This window comes from Ooceraea biroi, chromosome 2 (genome assembly GCF_003672135.1).
Source record: "Ooceraea biroi isolate clonal line C1 chromosome 2, Obir_v5.4, whole genome shotgun sequence".
Lineage (NCBI taxonomy): Eukaryota > Metazoa > Arthropoda > Insecta > Hymenoptera > Formicidae > Ooceraea > Ooceraea biroi.
The window spans coordinates 17,613,210-17,636,677 of record NC_039507.1 but is presented as its reverse complement, the minus strand read 5'-3'; the positions used below and the strand labels follow the sequence as shown (position 1 = coordinate 17,636,677).

General features: G+C 34.4%; 2 protein-coding genes and 1 long non-coding RNA gene across 13 annotated transcripts in view; 1 reads left to right on the top strand and 2 right to left on the bottom strand.

Moving 5' to 3' along the window:
* Positions 1-23,468, top strand: part of LOC105279415 — a 115,457-nt gene that overhangs the window by 78,032 nt on the left and 13,957 nt on the right. The window lies entirely within an intron of this gene.
* On the bottom strand, positions 1,805-7,647 carry LOC105278164 (odorant receptor 13a). The gene is made up of 9 exons (XM_011337022.3): positions 7,469-7,647; positions 6,746-6,865; positions 6,487-6,604; positions 5,946-6,210; positions 5,712-5,828; positions 5,507-5,597; positions 2,445-2,590; positions 2,098-2,230; positions 1,805-2,000 (listed from the first exon to the last, which is right to left on the bottom strand). The coding sequence occupies exons 1-9, from the start codon at positions 7,601-7,603 to the stop codon at positions 1,947-1,949; spliced, it is 1,179 nt and encodes a 392-aa protein (XP_011335324.2). The 5' UTR covers positions 7,604-7,647; the 3' UTR covers positions 1,805-1,946.
* LOC109610891 lies at positions 8,693-17,056 on the bottom strand. The gene is made up of 9 exons (XM_026967892.1): positions 16,748-17,056; positions 14,547-14,666; positions 14,288-14,405; positions 13,755-14,019; positions 13,518-13,634; positions 13,311-13,401; positions 9,332-9,477; positions 8,985-9,117; positions 8,693-8,885 (listed from the first exon to the last, which is right to left on the bottom strand). Exons 1-9 carry the CDS (start codon positions 16,880-16,882, stop codon positions 8,832-8,834), a joined length of 1,179 nt encoding a protein of 392 aa, XP_026823693.1. The 5' UTR covers positions 16,883-17,056; the 3' UTR covers positions 8,693-8,831.

The following is a 23,468-nucleotide window of genomic DNA, read 5'->3' as shown; positions in this document are numbered from 1 at the left end:
ATGACACTTTTCCATTTTAAAGACAATTGGTTAATACTAAAATAGAAGTTTTCATCCTTTGATTGAAAAAAGTTTTGTATAAAGGTTTTGACTTCTTCATCATTATTAAATTTTTTCCATTTAGTAATGTGTTTTGCTATGAACGAAATAGGTATATGTAATTAGATGGTGCAGGATCCGGAGAGTACGGTGGATGAAAAAGAACTAATCATACCAACTGTAAAATTGTTTCCTGGTTGACTTTTATGGTATGTGGTCGTGCAGCAATATGATTACAGTTTGGATCTAATTGAGGTTGTTGATTTCTGTCCATTTATTACCTTTTACGGACAAAATATCATATTGAATCTATTTTTCATCTGCAGTAACGATATGTGTCAGAAATGACTCCTGCCAAGTGAGGAAACTTGTAGCTATAGCCAAGTTCTGCTTTGTTTGCTTCAGTAAATACGTGAGGCACCTAATTCTCTACCTTGCTAACCTTTCCAGGTTTTTCTACGTGCCTGCATATGGCCATATGTGATGTTTCTAGTCTACTTGCTAACTCTTGTGTTATTAAGCGCTGGTTTTCATCCATTAATATTTGTAATTTGCTTTCTCATTAAAATCACGAGAATGACGTCCAGACCGTAGTTCATCCTTCAAGCTCTGGTCCCTAGAACAAAATTTCACACTTTTGCACTGCTCTTTCTATTATTACTGCCTTACACCGTACTTACCGTACTTATACACTACAAATTTTTCACGCCATGTCTTCATTAGCAGAATTGCCTTGATTAAATTCTCATAGCATTACGCCGAATATGCACGCTTTTATTTTCCATTTTAAGGGTTAAATAGTAAACTTCATATAAGGTATTTTGAACAGTACTGGGTTTCAATTGATTACAAGTGCTTTCTTGTTAATTACAATTATGTGCATTTGCAATGAGTCATAATTCTTAGATTTAAAACATGCTTTTTTATTCTTGTAACCGAACTTATTTATATTAAAACGAATAAAAGCTTTGAGGTTGACCAAACTGGCAACTTTATTATATATTCATCCACAACGTTTCGACCCCAGCTTTGGGTTCTTATCAAGTGTAAGATAGCATAACGTCGTGGATGAATATATAATAAAGTTGCCAGTTTGGTCAACCTCAAAGTTTTTATTCGTTTAAATAACTACTGGCGAGGAAGGAAGTTTTTAATTATTTATGTTAACTCAACCCAATATAATCGAGTGGTTGCCTTAAGGACGGAAGTGACGGAAAATTAAAGAATGCCACCAAAGGTTTTGTATAAGCCGCGATGTGTATGCCGCGGCGGCAACTTGATTGTTAGACAAAACTCCGTGGTAGTAGCTTGTATGTATATATCGTATGCATGGTAGGTGTCGGAAAACCTCATAAACTGCTACGTAACATATATTTCATATTAAGAATATTAAAAAAGCGAGACGAATATACAGTCTCTTTGATAAGAGAGTGTCCGACAAACTTTTACTTGGAAACCGTTAGACGAGGATTTCCAGATAGAAGTCAGGAGGAAAACCGTTTCTCTAAGATGATTTCTAGAAAAAGCTTGAGTTATTCGATCATGATCGAAAGACAAATTTAGCTAAATGCTGCATACACATTGCGATTCGAAACTGTGCTCATCATAGTCGCTTGATGCTATTCCAACCGAAAACGTTTGGACATAATAGAATAGAATAGAAGAAATATGTCAATAGAATAGAAGGAAACTAGATATACATTCAATCACTTTTAATTTTTGAGTTCATCTTAATATGCATGCAGCGTAATGAAATTTAAACGTATAATGGAAATATTTCATTCTCTTTATTCATTTTCTAACAATTTCAAGCACTAGTTATTTCAGAACGGAACTTTTAAGAACGGAAACCCATCTTCGAATTTAATAGTTGTTTTTAACATAATATTTGCTGATTTATACAAATATCACTTTTGTATAGAATATATAACAGTAACATACGATATTGATGTAGTTGAAAGCTGCAATGAAAATGTCATTTTAGTTTTATACATATACTATGTATACTATACATACGTCTTGACATATAATGTATATAGTATATGTATATAGTTTTACCGAGGCAAAGCTTTCTAAAGATAGTGTATAAAGACAACCGAAGGTCAGGCCATAAGACTTAGTACCTCTTTGCAAAAGAAACAATATTAATCTCTGTACGCGTACAGGTGCAACGTACCATTGACCATTATACCTGCGAAGTAATAGGTAAATAATAAAATGAATATATGAAAATGATAATTTAAACTATCAAAAATATTGATGATAAAAAACTTAAGATAGAAATACATATTTTACAGACGATTTGCAAATATTATATTTACAACATTACGTTGATTGTTATTCACGCATATGTTCGTATAACCTTAATATTTACAACTTTAATCTATTATAACAAAATATCTTACGCGGTTGAAAATATGTAATTATAGTGATCTGTAATTGCTTCACCCACGTAGTTGCCTGCAAAGGAAAATCCTAAAAAGCCAATCGCACAACCAAAGTGTAATAGAAATTCTTCTATCCTAAACGCAAAACAAACAGTATGAAGGATCTGAAATAATATGTTACACATTACACTTTTTTGTAATAGATATTATTAAAGAAGTTATATATAAGTAGTAATGGCTTCCGGATAGATATCGCATTCCTTGACAGTTTGTGCCAACATTTCGCAGGCATGCAGTCCGCATGATCAGGGCTAAGCTCCGATACTGAGCTCCCTTGGTTTGCGATAGTCCTTATACACCCACATTTTCCATCTATTTCTTCAAATGGTGGAGGGGTGGAGGCCGATCATGGTGATTGTGATTAATGAGCTGATCAATTACAAAACATGAAGGGCAGCGTGCCAACTAGGATTTACCTGATAACCTTTATCACAGTTCGACAATTAGTATGGCAGGATGCTTGAAAATTTCTAAACCTTCACGTTGTTCTTTGCAAAGTAGCCTTGTGTGTAGGAACCAAGATTGTAGTTTTGTCGGACTGAACGAAATGACCAGTCTCCAACCAGTGTTCGGCTATGGCTGACTGAAAGACCAGACTGTATTAGACACATCCCTAGTGTTCTTTGATCCGTGTACTGATCTTCTTTCCGGTTTCTTCAATTAACACTTTTCCGCAAGAGCATGGAATCTTGTATACACCATTGGGATTGCCAAGGGAGGTCTCTGATCCTTAAGATTGAGTAGCAATTGAGAGATCTTGTTTTGAGGTTTGAAGATCACCCTGATGTGTTACTCAGAACCCTACTAATGCAATCTATCGTGCCTTGAATATACAGAAGGACAGCTATATGTTTTTTCTCCTTGTCTGCATCCGGCGTCTTAGTGCTGGTAACATCTGAAATTTTGTTTCTCAACCTCTGTTATTGTGCGGTTAATATCTCTGGTGTTGTATCCATTCTTTGTTAAGTTCTGATTGAGATATCTCAGCTCTTCGTTCAGAGAAGTTGGTTCGGAGATGATGAGTGCTGTGTAAACCAGTAAACTATCGATAGAGTTCTTTTGGGCAAGATGATGGGAATTTGCATGAAAGTATCGGTCACTGAGTGTTGGTTTTCGATAAACTCGATGACGCAAAGTGTTATCTTCATGTCTACTAACCAGTACATCCAGAAAAGGGATTTGTTATTTTGTTCATCCATCGTAAACTGGATGTTAGAGTATTGAAAATTAATAAATATGGGGAAGTGAGGTAGGGTTTCCCTGCCATGGCTCCAGACGACGAAAGTGTCGTCTACATATCGAAACCATGTGGCGGGTTTTAGTGGTAAGATGATCAGGATTTCATTTTCGAAATGTTCCATGAAGATGTTTGCAATGATGGATGATCCCATTGCTGCCCCAGAGATTTGTTCAAAAATTCTCCTTTGAACTGGAAGTAGATTGAAGTGAGGCAATGTTCTATTACTGGGAGAAGGTTAGGAGGGATTCTTCCGCATTCCTCGATAATATTCAAAGTATCTTGTACCGGAACATTTGTAAACAAGGATAATACATCGAAGCTAACTAAAATGTCGTTTGGTCTGGTTTTTCTCTTAGTGATTCTGTTCACAAAGTCCATTTAATTCTTGATGTGGTAATTGTTGAGGCCGGTAAGTCCTTAGAGAGATTGAGTGAAAAAAATGGACTACTTGATAAGTGGGACTGCTACTATTACTGCCACTATTACTAACAATCGGTCGCAAGGGATTCTTTGTGAATCTTGGGAAGACCATAAAGTCTGGGAGCTGAGGATTCTTTGGGGAAAAGGTTTTGTTGTAGTTTGAGGAGATAGATCTGCCTTTTTTATAAGAGAGGAAGTTTTCTTCTCTACGCTGGACGTCGGATCGCGTTTGAGATCGTGGTGTACGTTGGAATCCGAGAGTATGCCTTGATTGTATTATCTCTTTTGTCTATTATTACCGTAATATTATCTTTGTCCGCTGGTAGAAATAGTATGTCGTCATTCATTTTTAAGCTTTTAAGTGCTTCCTCCCTGCTGATGTTTTTACCTTACCCAACCCTAAGGATTGGAGATCTCCCTTGGCAATCCCAGGTGTATACAATATCCCATGCTCTTGCGGAAAAGTGTACATTGAAGAAACAGGGAAGAAGATCAGTACACGGATCAAAAAACACCAGCGATGTGCCTAATACGCTCACTTCTTTCAGTCAGCCGTAGCCGAACACTGGATTGAAACTGGAGATTCCGTTCAGTCAAGACTACAATCTTAGCTCCTTTACAAGGCTACTTTACTCGAAAACATCGTGAAGATTTAGAAATTGTGAAACATCCTGATAATCTGAACCGTTATAAAGGGTATCAGGTAAATCCCATTTGGTACGCTGTTCTTCCTGTTTTTTTATTGATCAGCTAATCAATCAAAAACACCATGTTCGGCTGAAACCCTCCACCTCTCCTCACCAACTGAAGAAAGAAAGAGGAAATGTGTGTATATAAGGACTACCGCAAACTAAGGGAACTCAGCACCCGGAGCCCAGATGATGCGAACTGCAATGTTTACGAAACGTCGGTACGGAGCTGTCAAGGAACGTGGTATCTATTTAACGTACTATTTGTTAATTTTACGTTGTATAAGTATCCGAAGCCGAGTTTTTTAATCAAACAAAATTGCAAACACAAAATTCAATCACATATCGTTGGTCAATATTTTTCTCCACATTGTTTTTCGGAGGAAAACTGCAAACACTATTTATGCGATCGATTTACGCACTAATGGTTATAAACTGAACCGATCGGAACGGAATTTTCAAAGTTGACACAATAGATGTTTAGGTACATGTAGTTATGCAGGTGTCACTTTGCATTGTTTTAAGTCCTCTAGCAGGACCAGTCTCATTACTTTTTGGATCGCCTACATATAATTTTCTGCAGCTCCAAATCTTGTCCTTTAACGTCTTGTTACAGTGATGAATAAAACATTTAATAAAGGTGAGATTTAGTTTTTTGCTGAAATTCTTACTCCAAACAGATGAAGGCTCAAGCAAATTACAATAAGCACTATTATAAGAAAGGATGTTTCCTCGAAGTTATATAGATAGAATTCAAGAATCCTATGAAAAAAGTATAAATGTTTTATTTTCTATGTAACATACATATCCTACACTTTTGTGTGTGTGTGAGCGCGCGTGTGTGTGTCCGCGCGCGCGCTATGGAATAGAACATACTTAAGAGTTGTGCGATGAATGTCCACTGCATGACTTATCTTCTTGTCAACCTGCCTCTTGTTCGTCGGATTAGTTACATCGTCACTCTTTATCCGCATTGCCTGTTCGATACGGTAACTACAAATAAATTACAACAATTTTTTTCCTAAAATTGTTCTCGAAATAAAGAAGATTTTATATGTATTGCTCCATTCTGTTCACTTTTACTTTTTTAAATTATTTTCTCACTCTTACCTGGCAATGTTAAATAATCCACAACAATATGTAAAATAACCTGCCACAATTATTCCTGCCACTAATGTTGTACCTCCAGCTATGTAGTAGACTGCGTACAGATGCAGCAAAATAAAATAAAAATATGTTGCTTCATCGACAAAATATTCAGTCTTGATATATGTGATGCGATATGGCTCGGATTCATTTACGAGGAAAAAGATGCCGAAAATCCGCGGCAGAATTGGCAAAAGAATTCCGATGAAGGAAATGCACATTACGAACACTGAAGATGGTTTAAAAACATATGTAGTGATCAAATAAATCTATCCTATTTTATATATCGAAATACATGATAAATATATGTTTCAAATTTTTGATGTCTATTATTTTCTTATTTTTGTTCGACTTTTTCATTTTTCTGTAATAATTTGGTAGGTTGCTAATAATACCCACTCTTCTTCCTTACTTACTTTCATGTTCGCACACTTGGGGTATAATATTTTATATCATAAAGCGTGCGCTAAACCATAATAATAAATAATAATTAATATATTCTTACATGTCATTCCAATTGTAGCACATTTTGCAATGTATCCGTATCTTTTTAGTATGGCAATTTCGTTTTCGTCCTTTAAGTCACTGCAGATATACTGAAGATTTTTCAATACACGCTTAACCTATCATATCAATAATATAATTCTCTATTTCTCTGATAAATTTTAAATTATAAATATTAAATTATAAAAAGTGTAGTGTATGAAGTCTGATTTATATCACATGTTTATAGTTAGAAGCACATTGTAAAAAACTCAACTTACAACATGCGTGTTACTCCAAAAAGAATTATAAACTGTTGCGCACAAAAGAAAAATAAGTGATGTAGAAAGAATTTCAACGATAAACTCAATAGTCCATTCTGTAGTTAGAAATGTTGTAAGCTATAATTAAGTTAAGTATTTAAAAAATTAGGAAATTATACTCTCATATAATTAGCATAAAATGCAAATGTTGCTTGGATATCATTAAATATACCGTAATGTATCCATTGCTGTAATGTGTTATTGATAATTTAACTCTTTTTGGTTATTGCGAATACTAATAATTTTAAGTAAAGATATTTATAACGCCGTAATAAATTTTATCAGACTTCAACAAAAACAGTTTCTAAAGACTAAGAGAAAGAAGCAAGATGACGCTAATTATGAAGGTGATGCGGATTTTGCCGATTATTTAATCTTTTTATAAAAAAGCTTATTCTTGATATTGTTGAATAATTACATTACTATTATTACTAATTACAAATAAAAAATTACTAATTATGGCAATCATAAGTTAATACAAAGGCATAACCAATGTTTTCTGTTCATAGTAGTGTTATCAAATAATTTTAAATCTTGCATGAAACTGAAGATATGTTTAGCATCTAAAATAATAATATATATAACAAAAGTAGGAAAAGAATAATAATTATAAAGATGAACACCTATATTTTTTAGAGACTATATAGAAAAATATACGTCCATTAATATATATTTACATACCTGAAATATAATAAAGCTAATCACAGTAAGAGAAAACACAGAACACTGAAGTTGAACAAGCATTGTTCGATGGTAAGGCCATAACCCAATTGCGACCATAGAAAGTCGATGAATATAAAGAAATTGAGTATCCATATCACATAGATCAGTCTTGTTCGAGCTTCCACACGTATTTGGGAGTGATATACTGCGATAAAGCGTTTTTATCTATTTTCTTCTTTGAATAAAGAATATTACATGATATTTTTCTTCTTGTATATTTTCTAATGTAAAATTCCCTACTTTAACAGAAATATACCGAAGAAAGTAACATGAAATATCAAGATGTAATGTAAGGTGCTATAGAAATAATTTGTTCGCAATTTACGAGGGAGAGAAAAGTGGGCGCTTAATCGATCGATTTGGCGCCACAACGAAAGTACAATACTTATTTCTCACAGAAAAATAGTCATGACATGATATCTTGAGCAAAGTTCGCGCAAGCGCAATTGATTTTTCCAAGAAGTACGTGTCTTCGCGTTCTTCATTATAGTCAGCGTATTCATAGCGTACACATGTTTCTTAAAAGGAGCGCCTGGCTCATCGTACGTACAGTTTTGATATGATGGTAATTATATAATATTATCATATATCATTATATCTTATTCCGTTTGAAACGAATGTTGACTTGCATCCTCAAAGTTTTTGGAAAACACGTATTTATTGAAGTACAATATATATAGTTGGTTTTTAGTGTTTAATATTTTTGATATTTAATTATAATATGTGATTGTATAACATATATTCGTTATTAGAAACACTACAAAAGCAGGAGGAATATACAATCTGTTTGATAAGAGAGTCTGGCGAAACTTTTATATGGAAACCTTCTAGACCGTTTATTAGGAAATTCCAATTGGGGCCAATAAAGTTCTACGGAACCCCTTCTCTAAGATATTTTTTAGAGAAAGCTTCAATTATCGTTTAATTATCGTTCGAGCTTAATGAAGGACAAATTTTGTCATGAATGCCGCATACGCATTGCGTTTCGAAACTGTGTTCCGTGGCCATCATGATCCCTTGAGGCTAATCCAACCGAAAACGTTTGGACATAATAAAATAGAATAGAAGAAATATGTGAATGGAATAGAAGTGAATAGACGGAAACTAGATATACATTAGATCACTTTTAATTTTTGAGTTCATCTTAATGTGCATGCAACGTAATGAAATTTAAACATATAATGGAAATATTTCATTCTCTTTATTCAGTTTCTTACAATTTCAAAAACTTGTTCTTTCAGAACGGAACTTTTAAGAACGGAAACCCATCTTCGAATTTAATAGTTGTTTTTAACATAACATTTGTTGGTTTATACAAATATCACTTTTGTATAGAATATATAATAGTAACATATGATATTGATGTAGTTGAAAGCTGCAATGAAAATGTCATTTTAGTTTTATACATATACTATGTATACTATACATACGTCTTGACACATATAATGTATATAGTATACGTATATAGTTTTACCGAAGCAAAGTTTTCTAAAGATAGTGTATAAAGACAACCGAAGATCAGGCCATAAGACTTAGTACCTCTTTGCAAAAGAAACAATATTAATCTCTGTACGCGTACAGGTGCAACGTACCATCGAATAGTATATCTGCGAAGTAATAGGTAAATAATAAAATGAATATATGAAAATGATAATTTAAACTATCAGAAATATTGATGATAAAAAACTTAAGATAGAAATACATATTTTATAGACGATTTGCAAATATTATATTTACAACATTACGTTGATTGTTATTCACGCATATGTTCGTATAACCTTAATATTTACAACTTTAATCTATTATAACAAAATATCTTACGCGGTTGAAAATATGTAATTATAGTGATCTGTAATTGCTTCACCCACATAGTTGCCTGCAAAGGAAAATCCTAAAAAGCCAATCGTAAAACCAAAGTGTGATAGAAATTCTTCCATCCTAAACGCAAAACAAACAGCATGAAGAATCTGAAATAATATGTTACACATTACACTTTTTTGTAATAGATATTAGTAAAGAATTTATATATAAGTAGTAATGGCTTCTGGATAGATATCGCATTTCTTGACAGTTTGTGCCAATGTTTCGCAGACATGCAGTCCGCATCATCAGGGCTGAGCTCCGATACTGATTTCCCTTGGTTTCCGATAGTCCTTATATGCCCACATTTCTCCCCTATTTCTTCAGTTGGTGGAGGGGTGGAGGCCGATCATGGTGGTTTTGATAAATCAGTTGATCAATTACAAAACAGGGAGGGCAGCGTGCCAAATGGGATTTACATGATAACCTTTATCACGGTTCGTCAATTAAGTTGTCAGGGTGCTTGAAAAGTTCTAAACCTTCACGATGTTTTTTGCAAAGTAGCCTTGTGTAGGAACCAAGATCGTAGTCTTGTCGTACTGAATGAAATGTCCAGTCTCCATCCAGTATTTGGTTATGGCTGACTGAGTGAAGTGACCGTATTTGGCACATCCCTGGTGTTCTTTGATCCGTGTACTAATCTTCTTCAATGTACACCTTTCCGCAAGAGCATGAAATCTTGTATACACCTTTGGGATTGCCAAGGGAGGTCTCTGATCCTTAAGATTGAGTAGCAATTGAGAGATCTTGTTTTGAGGTTTGAAGATCACTCTGATGTTGTGTTTACTCAGAACCCTACTAATGCAATCTATCGCGCCTCGAATATACAGAAGGACAGCTATATGTTTTTTTCCTTGTCTGCATCCGGCGTCTTAGTGCTGGTAACATCTGAAATTTTGTTTCTCAACCTCTGTATTGTGCGGTCAATATCTCTGTTGTATCCATTCTTTGTTAAGCTCTGATTGAGCTGTCTCAGCTCTTCGTTCAGAGAAGTTGGTTCGGAGATGATGAGTGCTGTGTAAACCAGTAAACTACTGATAGAGTTCTTTTGGGCAAGATGATGGGAATTTGCATGAAAGTATCGGTCACTGAGTGTTGGTTTTCGATAAACTCGATGACGCAAGGTGTTATCTTCATGTCTACTAACCAGTACATCCAGAAAAGTGATTTGTTATTTTGTTCATCCATCGTAAACTGGATGTTAGAGTGTTAAAAATGCATCGAAGCTAACTAAAATGTCGTTTAGTCTGGTTTTTCTCTTGGTGATTCTGTTCACAAAGTCCATTCAATTCTTGATGTGGTAATTGTTGAGGCCGGTAAGTCCTTAGAGAGATTTAGTGAAAAAAATGGACTACTTGATAAGTGGGACTGCTATTATTACTGCCACTATTACTAACAATCGGTCGCAAGGGATTCTTTGTGAATCTTGGGAAGACCATAAAGTCTGGGAGTTGAGGATTCTTTGGGGAAAAGGTTTTGTTGTAGTTTGAGGAGATAGATCTGCCTTCTTTATAACAGAGGAAGTTTTCTTCTTTACGCTGGACGTCGGATCGCGTTTGAGATCTTTGTTTATGTTGGAATCCGAGAGTATGCCTTGATTGTATTATCTCCTTTGTCTATTATTACCGTAATATTATCTTTGTCCGCTGGTAGAATTAGTATGTCGTCATTCATTTTTAAGCTTTTAAGTGCTTCCTCCCTTCTGGTGTTTTTACCTTACCCACCCCTAAGGATTGGAGATCTCCCTTGGCAATCCCAGGTATATACAATATCCCATGCTATTGCGGAAAAGTGTACATTGGAGAAGCCGGGAGGAAGATCAGTACACGGATCAAAAAACACCAGCGATGTGCCTAATACTCTCACTTCATTCAGTCAGCCGTAGCCGAACACTGGATGGAGGCTGGAGGTTCCGTTCAGTACGTCAAGACTACAATCTTAGCTCCTTGACAAGGCTACTTTGCAGAAAACATCGTGAAGGTTTAAAAATTTTCAAGCATCCTGCCATACTAATTGTCGAATTGTGATAATGGGTATCAGGTAAATCCTAGTTGGCACGCTGCCCTTCCTGTTTTGTAATTAATCAGCTCATTAATCAAAAACACCATGATCGGCTGAAACCCTCCACCTCTCCTCACCAACTGAAGAAATAGAGAGGAAATGTGAGTATATAAGGACTATCGCAAACCAAGGGAGCTCAGTACTTGGAGCCCAGATGATGCGAACTGCAATGTTTACGAAACGTTGGCACGGAGCTGTCAAGGAACGCGGTATCTATCGGGAAGCCATCACTAGTGACGAAAATAAGAGCCATGAAAGCCTCAAAGTCAGAATTTATATATACAATTTATATATAAAATTCTAGAGATATGCACGTATATGTGGTGTCTCATAACTCTGTTACCTCCGGTTAATGGCGTATGGATTGTACTTAGCTGTGTCAAAAAGTCCTGTACCATTTTGCGATTTTCGCAAATTGTCGTGTTTTGTAGCATGCGGAGGGGATGGAGTGGGAATGCTCTCGCGAATCGTGGCACGCTTTCTGGCATCACTGTCTTCACCGCGCCTCACTGTACTTTTACCGATGGCCTCGCTGGACGAGCCGCGCTCCCGTACGTTAACATCATTATCGTTAATAACTCGGTTATTATTGCAAAAATCGCAAAATGGTACAGGACTTTTCGACTGAGCTAAGTCCAAACTATACCATTAACCGGCAGTAAGGGAGTTCTGAGACATCCTCTGTGTGTGTGTGTGTGTGTGTGTGTGTGTGTGTGTGTGTGTGTATACACGCATATCTCTTACATTAATTTTTAATTAGCAAAATGTGCAAAATGTTTCTCATATGAAAGATCTTACATATTGTTAATAATTCTACTAATAATACGATTTCAACATACACACAATTATTTTTATGTCATTCTACTTCGAAGATAGTCCAAAAAGTAATGAGACAAATGCTTTATAAAATACAAAACTGTATTTTTAATCTAAATTCACGTGGTCCGTTTCACAATAGTCCCCAGTGAAAACAACTGTGTTCAGTGCGTTATCTACTTTTCGAAGACGAAATCTAGGCCATTTGTAAAGAGCTGTTAGCTCTGTGCCTTCATTGCTTTTGCAACCTCTTCATCCTCGCCACATTTTCGTCCTCTGGACTCCTTCTTGACTTTTGAGAACAACCAGAAGTCACACCCAAACCTAGGAGCTGTACGGAAGGAGAGAAGTTATGTTAATCTTCTTATCCTTCCAAATTGTCACATAGATTGCGCGACATGGGACTGCGCATTGTCGTAGAGCAATAGAATGTCTTCAATTTTTTTATTCGGACATTTTTTCTTAAGTGGTACAACATTTACTTTAATACATCGATACATGCGTCAGTTTTCTCGTATGATTGCGCTGGTTATATTCATTATCACATCATTAATGATAGTACTTGGACTCTCCTTGTCTTCTGCGCTCTCACGACCGTCCAGAGACGCGGCATGCCAACGAAAACATGTTGCTCGTGATACACATTATTCTTTAAAAGCTTCTTGTAACGTTGCATAAGTATCCGAAGCCGAGTTTTTTAATCGAACAAAATTGCAAACACAAAATTCAATCACATATCGTTGGTCAATATATTTCTTTACATTGTTTGTCCGAGGAAAACTGCAAACACTATTTATACGATCGATTAACGCACTAATGGTTACAAACTGAACCGATCGGAACGGAATTTTCAAAGTTGACACAAGAGATGTTCAGGTACATGTAATTATACAGGTGTCACTTTGCATTGTTTTAAGTCCTCTGGCAGGACCAGTCTCATTACTTTTTGGATCGCCTACATATAATTTTCTGCAGCTCCAAATCTTGTCCTTTAACGTCTTGTTACAGTGATGAATAAAACATTTAATAAAGGTGAGAGTTAGTTTTATGCTGAAATTCTTACTCCAAGCAGATGAAGACTCAAGCAAATTACAATAAGCACTATTATAAGAAAGCATGTTTCCTCGAAGTTATATAAACAGAATTCAAGAATCCTATGAAAAACATATAAATGCTTTATTTTATATGTAACATACATATCCTACACTTTTGTGTGTGTGTGAGCGCGCGTGTGTGCGTGCGTGCATGCGTACTATGAAATAGAACATACTTAAGAGTTGTGCGATGAATTTCCACTGCATGACTTATCTTCTTGTCAACCTGTCTCTTGTTAGTCGGATTAGTTACATCGTCACTCTTTATCCGCATTGCCTGTTCGATACGGTAACTACAAATAAATTACAAATATTTTTTTCCTAAATTTGTTCTCGAAAATAAAGATTTTATATGTGATCATAATACTCCATTCTGTTTACTTTTATTGCTTTTATTATTTTCTCACTCTTACCTGGCAATGTTACATAATCCACAACAATATGTGAAATAACCTGTCAGAAATGTACCTGCCACTAATGTTGTACCTCCAGCTATGTACTGGACTGCGTACAGATGCAGCAAAATAAAATAAAAATATTTTTCTTCATCGACAAAATATTCAGTTCTAATATATATATTGCGATATGGCTCGGATTCATTTACGAGGAAAAAGATGCCGCAAATCCGCGGCAGAATTGGCAAAAGAGTTAGGATAAAGAAGAGGCACATCATGAACACTGAAGATGGTTTAAAACATATGTAGTGATCACATAAATCTATCCTCCTGTATATCGAAATATAGCATAAGTATATCTCTCAAATTTTTGACGTTTATTATCTTCTTATTTTTGTCTGACTTTTTCATTTTTCTGTAATAATTTGGTAGGTTGCTAATAATACCCACTCTTCTTTCTAATTTACTTTCATGTTCGCACACTTGTGGTATAATATTTTATATTAAAAAGCGCGCTAAAACATAATAAATAATAATTGATATATTCTTACATGTCATTCCAATTGTAGCACATTTTGCAATGTATCCGTATCTTTTTATTATGGCAATTTCGTTGTCGTCCTTTAAGTCACTGCAGATATACTGAAGATTTTGCAATGCACGCTTAACCTATCATATCAATAATATCATTCTCTATTTCTCTGATAAATTTTAAATTATAAATATTAAATTATAAAAAGTATAGTGTATGAAGTCTGATTTATATAACACGTTTATGTTTAGAAGCACACTGTAAAAAACTCAACTTACAACATGCGTGTTACGCCAAAAAGAATTATAAACTGTTGCGCTCAAAAGAATAAAAAATGATGTAGAAAGAATTTCAACGATAAACTCAATAGTCCATTCTGTAGTTAGAAATGTTGTAAGCTACAATTAATATAAGTTTAAAAAATTAGGAAATTATACTCTCATATAATTAGCATAAAATGCAAATGTTGCTTGGATATCATTAAATAAACCTTAATATATCCATTGATTTAATTTGTTATTGATAATTTAACTTTTTTTGTTATTGCGAATACTAATAGTTTTAAGCAAAGATATTTATAGCGCCGTAATCAAGCGACGCGATAGCGTCGCGACGCCAAGTACATAAAAATCACAAATAAGGTTCCGAACAATGAGAGTCACTGCATAAACATCGAGCGTTACCAAGTTCAGTGCATATACGTCGAGCGCTACCGTATCATATAGCTTATCAGGACTTCATGTCATTTGACAGGTCACATAAACTTATGATTAAAATATTTCAGAAACTAAAGCCGTTATCAAAAATCTACCGGCACTTTTATTATATAATATGGGTGCAAGCTTTCGATTGCGACCAATTTGATCAAGATTGATGCAGTCAATTCTGAGGCTATTGTAATCGTATATTATAACTGTGACGTTTTCCATTTTCAGGTTCAGACTCACGTACATATGTTTGCACATACACATGCAAAGCGATTTTGTTCCTCAAGCATGCGTTCACACATGCGTTCATACATGCACGATTTAATTTATTCTGAATTAAAAATACATGGAAAATGTTTTATCTAATGATAAAGATATAAATCGCAAAAACTATAAAAAATTTAAAATTATTTGTTTTAAATGAAATCATTGTGATAATGTCGCAATGATAAGTAAATAATTCTTCTAATTTTGAACTATGAATTTTGACAATTTAAGATATACTTTGGAACATTTTATACTCATAGAACAAAACCGAGAAAAAAAGAGAGAGGGAGAGAGAGAGAAAATTTTAAATTGTCACAATTTATATTTGACAATTAGAAGAATTAAGAAGATTTGTCTTTGCCCGGGTCGCATTAAAACGTACGTCTTACCTATACTTTGTGTAAACTGTATGTGTCAATTAGTCGTATTGAGTGAGTAATGAAAAGGGATATTCATAATCACTTCGCTAATGTGCAAAACTGTAAATGTATTTGTTTTAATATTACCAAATACAAAGATTTACGAGTCATTAGTGAAAATACTCAAGGCAGTACAAATTTAGAAGAATGCATGTCCATTGCGACCCGGGCACGCCAAGTATTGTGGGATGTTATCGAAAGTGGGATAAAGATGACAAGAATCCTTGATGATCCACACAAGAATTTACTGAGATACGGTACAATAAAATAGAAGAACGTAATGTAACAACTGGCTTGCGCGTAACACGTCTTGACTCGCTCGTTGCCAGATCTCGACTCCCTTCGCGCTGCTCACGCCGCTGCGTGGTCGCCCGCGGAAACAAAGTAACATAAGTCGTCAACCGCATATCAAACTGAACGCGATCACCGCGCTATTAAAACAAAACTAAAATTACAACGTCGCGTTTCCAAAACTAAAACAATCTTCTTGCCATTCTACAGTATTATTTCAAATTACAAATCCTCACACTGAATTGCTTCTAGTTACTTGGCTAGTTAACAATTGGATATCATCATATGGATTTCATCATATTAGTTTTGCTGTTTTATGTACTTGGCGTATGTTTTTACCTTTGTAAGGGTTTTTTAGAGGGATAAATTTGATCAGACTTCAACAAAAACAGTTTCTAAAGACTAAGAGAAAGAAGCAAGATGACGCTAATTATGAAGGTAATGCGGATTTTGCCGATTATTTAATCTTTTCGTAAAAAAGCTTATTCTTGATATTGTTGAATAATTACATTACTATTATTACTAATTACAAATAAAAAATTACTAATTATGGCAATCATAAGTTAATGCAAAGGCATGATAAATTTTTTCAGTTCAAAGTAGTGTTATCAAATAATTTTAAATCTTGCATGAAACTGAAGATATGTTTAGCATCTAAAATAATAATATATGTAATAAAAGTAGGAAAAGAAGAATAATTATAAAAATATGATCAACTATATTTTATATATAAGATATAGACAATTATACGTATATAATGTATTAAAACAATACGCCTATTATATATTTACATACCTGAAATATAATAAAGCTAATCAAAGTAAGAGAAAACACAGAACACTGAAGTTGAACAAGCATTATTCGATGGTAAGGCCATAACCCAATTGCGACCATAGAAAGTCGATGAATATAAAGAAATTGAGTATCCATATCACATATATCACTCTTGTTCGAGCTTTAATACGCAGTTGAGAGAGATATACTGCGATAAAGCGTTTTTATCTATTTTCTTCTTTGAATAAAAAATATTATATGACATTTTTCTTCTAGCGTATTTTCCAATGCAAAATTCCCTAAGTTAACAGAAATATACCGAAGAAAGTAACATAAAATATCATGATGTAATGTAAGGTGCTATAGAAATAATTTGCTCGCAATTTGCGAGGGAGAGAAAAGTGGGCGATTAATCGTCGATTTGGTGCCGTAACGAAAGTACAATACTTATTTCTCACAGAAAAATAGTCATTGCATGATGTCTTGACCGAAGTTCGCGCAAGCGCAATTGATTTTTCCAAGCAGTACGTGTCTTCGCGTTCTTCATTATAGTCCGCGCATTCGTAGCGTACACATGTTTCTTAAAAGAATCGTTACCTGGCTGCTCGTATGTACACGTCAGTTTTGATATGATGGTACTTATATAACATAACATATATCATTATCTACAACTTATTACGTTAACGAATGTTGAATTGCATCCTCAAAGTTTTTGGAAAACACGTATTTATTGAAGTACAACATGTATAGTCGGTTTTTAGTGTTTAATATTTTTGATATTTAATGATAATATGTGGTTGTATAACATATATTCGTTATTAGAAACACTAAAAAAGCAGGAGAAATATACAATCTGTTTGATAAGAGAGTGTCTGGCGAAGCTTTTATATGGAAACCTTCCCGACCTTTTTTTTGGTAAATGCCAATAGGAGCCGGTAAAGTTCTACGGAATCCCTTCTCTAACAATAAGATATTTTGTAGAAAAAACTTCAATTATTGTTCGAGCTTTATGAAAGACAAATGTTGCCATGAATGCCGCATACGCATTGCGATTCGAAACTGTGTTCCATGGCTATCATGATCCCTTGATGCTAATCCAACCGAAAACGTTTGGACATAATAGAATAGAATAGAAATGAATAGAAAGAAACTAGATATACATTCAATCTCTTTTAATTTTTGAGTTCATCTTAAAGTGCATGCAACGGAATGAAAATTAAAAATAATAGAGGTATTTCATTCTCTTTACTCATTTTCTGACAATTTCAAGCACTAGTTATTTCAGACTGGAACTTTTAAAAACGGAAACCCGTCTTCGAGGTTAATAGTTGGTTTTAACATAATAGTTGCTGATTTTTCGTGATATCACTTTTGCATAGAATATATAACAGTAAAATACGATATTGATGCAGTTGAAAGCTGCAATAAAAATGTAATTTTAGTTTTTAGTATATACATATACCATGTATACTATATGTATATTTTTTTTTACCGAAGCAAAGTTTTCTAACGATAGTGTATAAAGACTTCCGAACTTCATGCAATAAGGTTTAGTACTTCTTTGCAAAAGAAACAATATTAATCTTTGCACGCGTACAGATGCAACGTACCATCGAACATTATATCTGCGAAGTAATAGGTAAATAATACAATGAATATTTGGAAATGATAATTTGAAAGATCAAAAATGTTGATGATAAAAAACTTAAGATAGAAATACATGTTTTGCATACGATGTTTGCAAATATTATATTTACAACATTACGTTGATTGTTATTCACGCGTATGTTCGTATAAAATTAATATTTACAACTTTTGTCTATTATAACAAAATATCTTACAACTTTTGTCTATTATACCAAAATATCTTACGCGGATGAAAATATGTAATTATAGTGATCTGTAATTGCTTGACCCATGTACTTGCCTCCAAATGAACATCCTAAAATGCCAAGCGTAAAACCACAGTGTAATACAAAGTCTTCCATCCTAAATACAAAAGAAATAGCTTGAAAGATCTGAAATAATATGTTACACATTACACTTTTTTGTAATAGATATTATTAAAGAATTTATATATAAGTAGTGATGGCTTCCGGATAGATATCGCATTCCTTGACAGCTTTGTGCCAACGTTTTGCAGACATGCAGTACGCATCATCAAGGCTGAGCTCCGATACTGAGCTCCCTTGGTTTGCGATAGTTCTTATATACCCACATATTCCACCTATTTCTTCAGTTTGCGGAGGGGTGGAGGGCCAATTATGTAGTTTTCGATTAATTATCTGATCAATTTAAAAGCAGGGAGGGCAGCGTGCCAAGTGGGATTTACCTGATAATCTTTACCACGGTTCGTCAATTAGGTTGTCAGGATGCTTGAAAATCTCTAAAACCTTCACGATGTTTTCTGCAAAGTAGCCTTGTGTAGGAACCAAGATCGTAGTCTTGTCGTACTGAACAAAATGTCCAGTCTCCAACCAGTGTTCGACTACGGCTGACTGAGAAGTAACCGTATTTGGCACATTCCTGATGTTCTTTGATCCATGTACTGATCTTCTTCCCGGTTTCTTCAATGTATACTTTTCCACAAGAGCATGGGATATTGTATACACCTAGGATTGCCAAGGGAGATCTCCAATCCTTAGGGTTGGGTAAGGTAAAAACATCAGCAGGGAGGAAGCAATTAAAAGCTTAAAAATGAATGACGACATCCTAATTTTACTAGTGGACGCCATCACTACTGATGAAAGTAAGAGCCGTGAAAGCCTCGAAGTCAGAATGTACATATACAATTTATATGTAAAATTTTAGAGATACACGTATACAGGGTGTCTCATAACTCTATTACCGCCGATTAATGGCAAATGGTTTGAACTTAGCTGTGTCAAAAAGTCCTGTACTATTTTGCGATTTTCGCAAATTTTCGTGCTTTGTAGCATGCGGTGGGGATGGAGTGGGAATGGTCTCGCGAATCGTCGCCCGCTTTCTGGCATCACTGCCTTCATCGAGCCTCACTGTCCTCCTACCAGCGGCCTTGCTGGACGAGCCGCACTCTCATACGTTAACATCATTATCATTAATAACTCGGTTATTATTGCGAAAATCGCAAAATGGTACAGGACTTTTCGACTGAGCTAAGTAAGCCCAAACTATACGCCATTAACTGATAGTAAGGAAGTTCTGAGACATCCTGTGTGTATATATATATATATATATATATATATATATATATGTGTGTGTGTGTATATATATGTCAGTTAATGGCGTATAGTTTGGACTTACTTAGCATATATGCATATATATATATATATATATATATATATGCATATATATTTGTCTATGGTGCAGTGGGGTAAGTGCAGACTGGTTTTTATAAAGTTCGACATTAAACGCATATATTATCAATCTCTAACAGAAATAGTTAATATTATCGGTATTCCAAGCATTGTGCAAGTATTATTGTTCAACTTATAGTGACTTTGGCGTCATTTTTCTTTTCAAATTTACATAATGATAGAAAATTGTACGACGTGTCAATTGCTCTGCACTTTCCCTCAAAACGGGGCAAGAGCGTAGGTGCGAGTTAAAAATGTATTGCAGCCTTATTTTATACACCACGGAGCAAGAGAGTAATTGTTAACATATCTGCTTTGAAATGCTTTTTACCGCATTATATAGGTTAGTTTCAGAGTTACTGTCTTTTAAAAATACAAGAACCCTTTGGTGAAATTTGAAAGTGGGTTTGGTAGAATAAAACGACCACATAAAAGGTGTAATAACATAAAATATTAAAATGAATAAGATATTTTACATAAAAGAACATTAATTCGGTAAATAAAAAGGTGGTTTAAAAACTGTAGAATATAAGATAAGATAAACAAAAAATTAATAATTCAGTTACTTTTAACAAAAACAAAGTTGCAGATAGATATTAATCAGAATCTTCACATCGTTCGCACTCGAACCATGGCAACCCTATATAAAAACCAGTAATAAACAAATCAAAATAGCAAATTTTTTAAGAAGATACTTCAAGAATAAAGTCATTAAGAAATTTACAAATATCCTGGCTAAAGAAAGCAACGATGCTTCTGTCGACGGAAAAGCTCCCAGTCAACTGGTACCGGTGAATCTGGTAACCAAAACCAGAAAGCATTAAACGATAAATGAAGTCTGGGGCAAGAGCAGACCAATGTGCACTTACCTCACCACTTTGGTCTGCACATGCCCCAATACGTAATATGAACGGGGCAAGAGCAAAGTAATGATTTTTATGTAAACTTACAATAAAAACTAAATATTTATAACTGAAATAATATTCTAATCGCCGAACAAATAATATACTTCAATAAATTTAATCGACTTTTTTGGCATATCCTGATCTTAAGATAATTTTTTTTTAATTTATCTTAAGATCAGGATATGCCGAAAAAGTCGATTAAATTTATTGAACTAAATATTTATGTTTTTAAGAAATATTTTAAATAATATTCTTTACACTTACTAAAAAATTACAACCCAAAACATAATATTGCTTAATTAATAAAATTATCTAAATAGCACACACAACTTTAGAGGTTACCACAAACTGATGACTGTTTTTAACGGTTGATAAAATAAACGAGAATTGCATATTTTACTGCGACATCTATGTTGAAAAGCTAACACTAACTTCTAGTAGATCTCTACATATCAGATACTCTAATTTAACTCATATAATAATAAATATAACCAGTAAATGCACTTGCTCCGGTTACACACTTACCCCACTGCACCTTATATGTATGTATATATATTTGTTAATTGACAAGTAATTTAAGAGATATGCGTACGTATATATGCAAATACGCATATCTCTTAAATTAATTGTCAATTAGCAAAATGTGCAAAATGTTTCTCATATGAAATATCTTATATTGTTAATAATTCTACTAATAATATGATTTCAACATATACACAATTATTTTTATGTCATTCTACTTCGAGGGTAGTCCAAAAAGTAATGAGACAAACGCTATAAAAAATACAAAACTATATTTTTAATCTAAATTCACATGGTCCTTTTCACAATAGTCCCCAGTGAAAACAACTGTGTTCAGTGCGTTATCTTTTAGAAGACGACATCTAGGCCATGCTTGAAAAGCTGTTAGCACTGTGTCTTCATTATTTTTGCAACTTCTTCATCCTCGCCAAATTTTTGTCCTTTGAACTTCTTCTTGACTTTTGAGAACAACTAGAAGTTACACCCAAACCTAGGGGCCGTGCGGAAGGAGAAATTATATTAATCTCCTTACCCTTAAAAAAGTGTCACACAGATTGCGCGACATGGGACCGCGCATTGTCGTAGTGCAATAGAATTTCTCCAAGTTTTTTATTCGTACGTTTTTTCTGAAGTGGTACAACATTTACTTTAATACATCGATACGTGCGTCAGTCTTTTCGTATAATTGCGCTGGCTATATTCATTACCACATCATTAATGATGGTACATGGACGCTCCTTGTTTTCTGCGCTCTCACGACCGGCCAGAGACGCGGCATGCCAATGAAAGCATGTTGCTCGTGATACGCATTATTCTTTAAAAGCTTCCTGTAACGTAGCATAAGTATCCGAAGCCGATTTTTTTAACCGACCAAATTGCAAACACAAAATTGAATCACATATCGTTGGTCGATATTTTTCTCCACTGTATTTTTCGGAGGTAAACTGCGAACGCTATTTATGCGATCGATTTACGCACTAATGGTTACAAACTGAACCGATCGGAAAGGAAGTTTCAAAGTTGTTAGAGGAGATGTTCAGGTACTAGTACATGTAGATATGCAGGTGTCACTTTATCTAGCAGGACCAGTCTCATTACTTTTTGGATTGCTTACGTATACTTTTCTAGAGTTCCAAATCCTATCAATTTAAACGACATGTTGTACTGGTGAATGACATAACTTAATAATTGTGAGAGTTAGTGTTTTGCTTAATTAAATACTTACTCCAAACAGATGAAGGCTCAAACAAATTACAATAAGCACTATTAGAATAAAGCATGTTTCCTCGATATTATATAGATAGAATTCAATAATCCTATGAAAACCATATAAATGTTTTATTTTATGTGTAATATACATATCCTACAATTTTGTGTGCGTTCGTGCGTAAGTGCATGCTATGCATGCGTTCGTGCTATGGAATAGACCATACTTAAGAGTTGTGCGATGAATTTCCACTGCATGACTTATCTTCTTGTCAACCTGCCTCTTGTTCGTCGGATTAGTTACATCGTCACTCTTTATTCGCATTGCCTGTTCGATACGGTAACTACAAATAAATTACAAATATTTTTTTCCTAAAATTGTTCTCGAAAATAAAGAAGATTTTATATGTATTGCTCCATTCTGTTCACTTTTACTGTTTTAAATTATTTTCTCACTCTTACCTGGCAATGTTAAATAATCCACAACAATATGTAAAATAACCTGCCACAATTGTTCCTGCCACTAATGTTGTACCTCCAGCTATGTACTGGACTGCGTACAGATGCAGCAAAATAAAATAAAAATATTTTTCTTCATCGACAAAATATTCAGTCCTGATATATGTGATGCGATATGGCTCGGATTCATTTACGAGGAAAAAGATGCCGAAAATCCGCGGCAGAATTGGCAAAAGAGTTACGATGAAGAAAAAGCACATTACGAACACTGAAGATGGTTTAAAAACATATGTAGGGATCAAGTAAATCTATCCT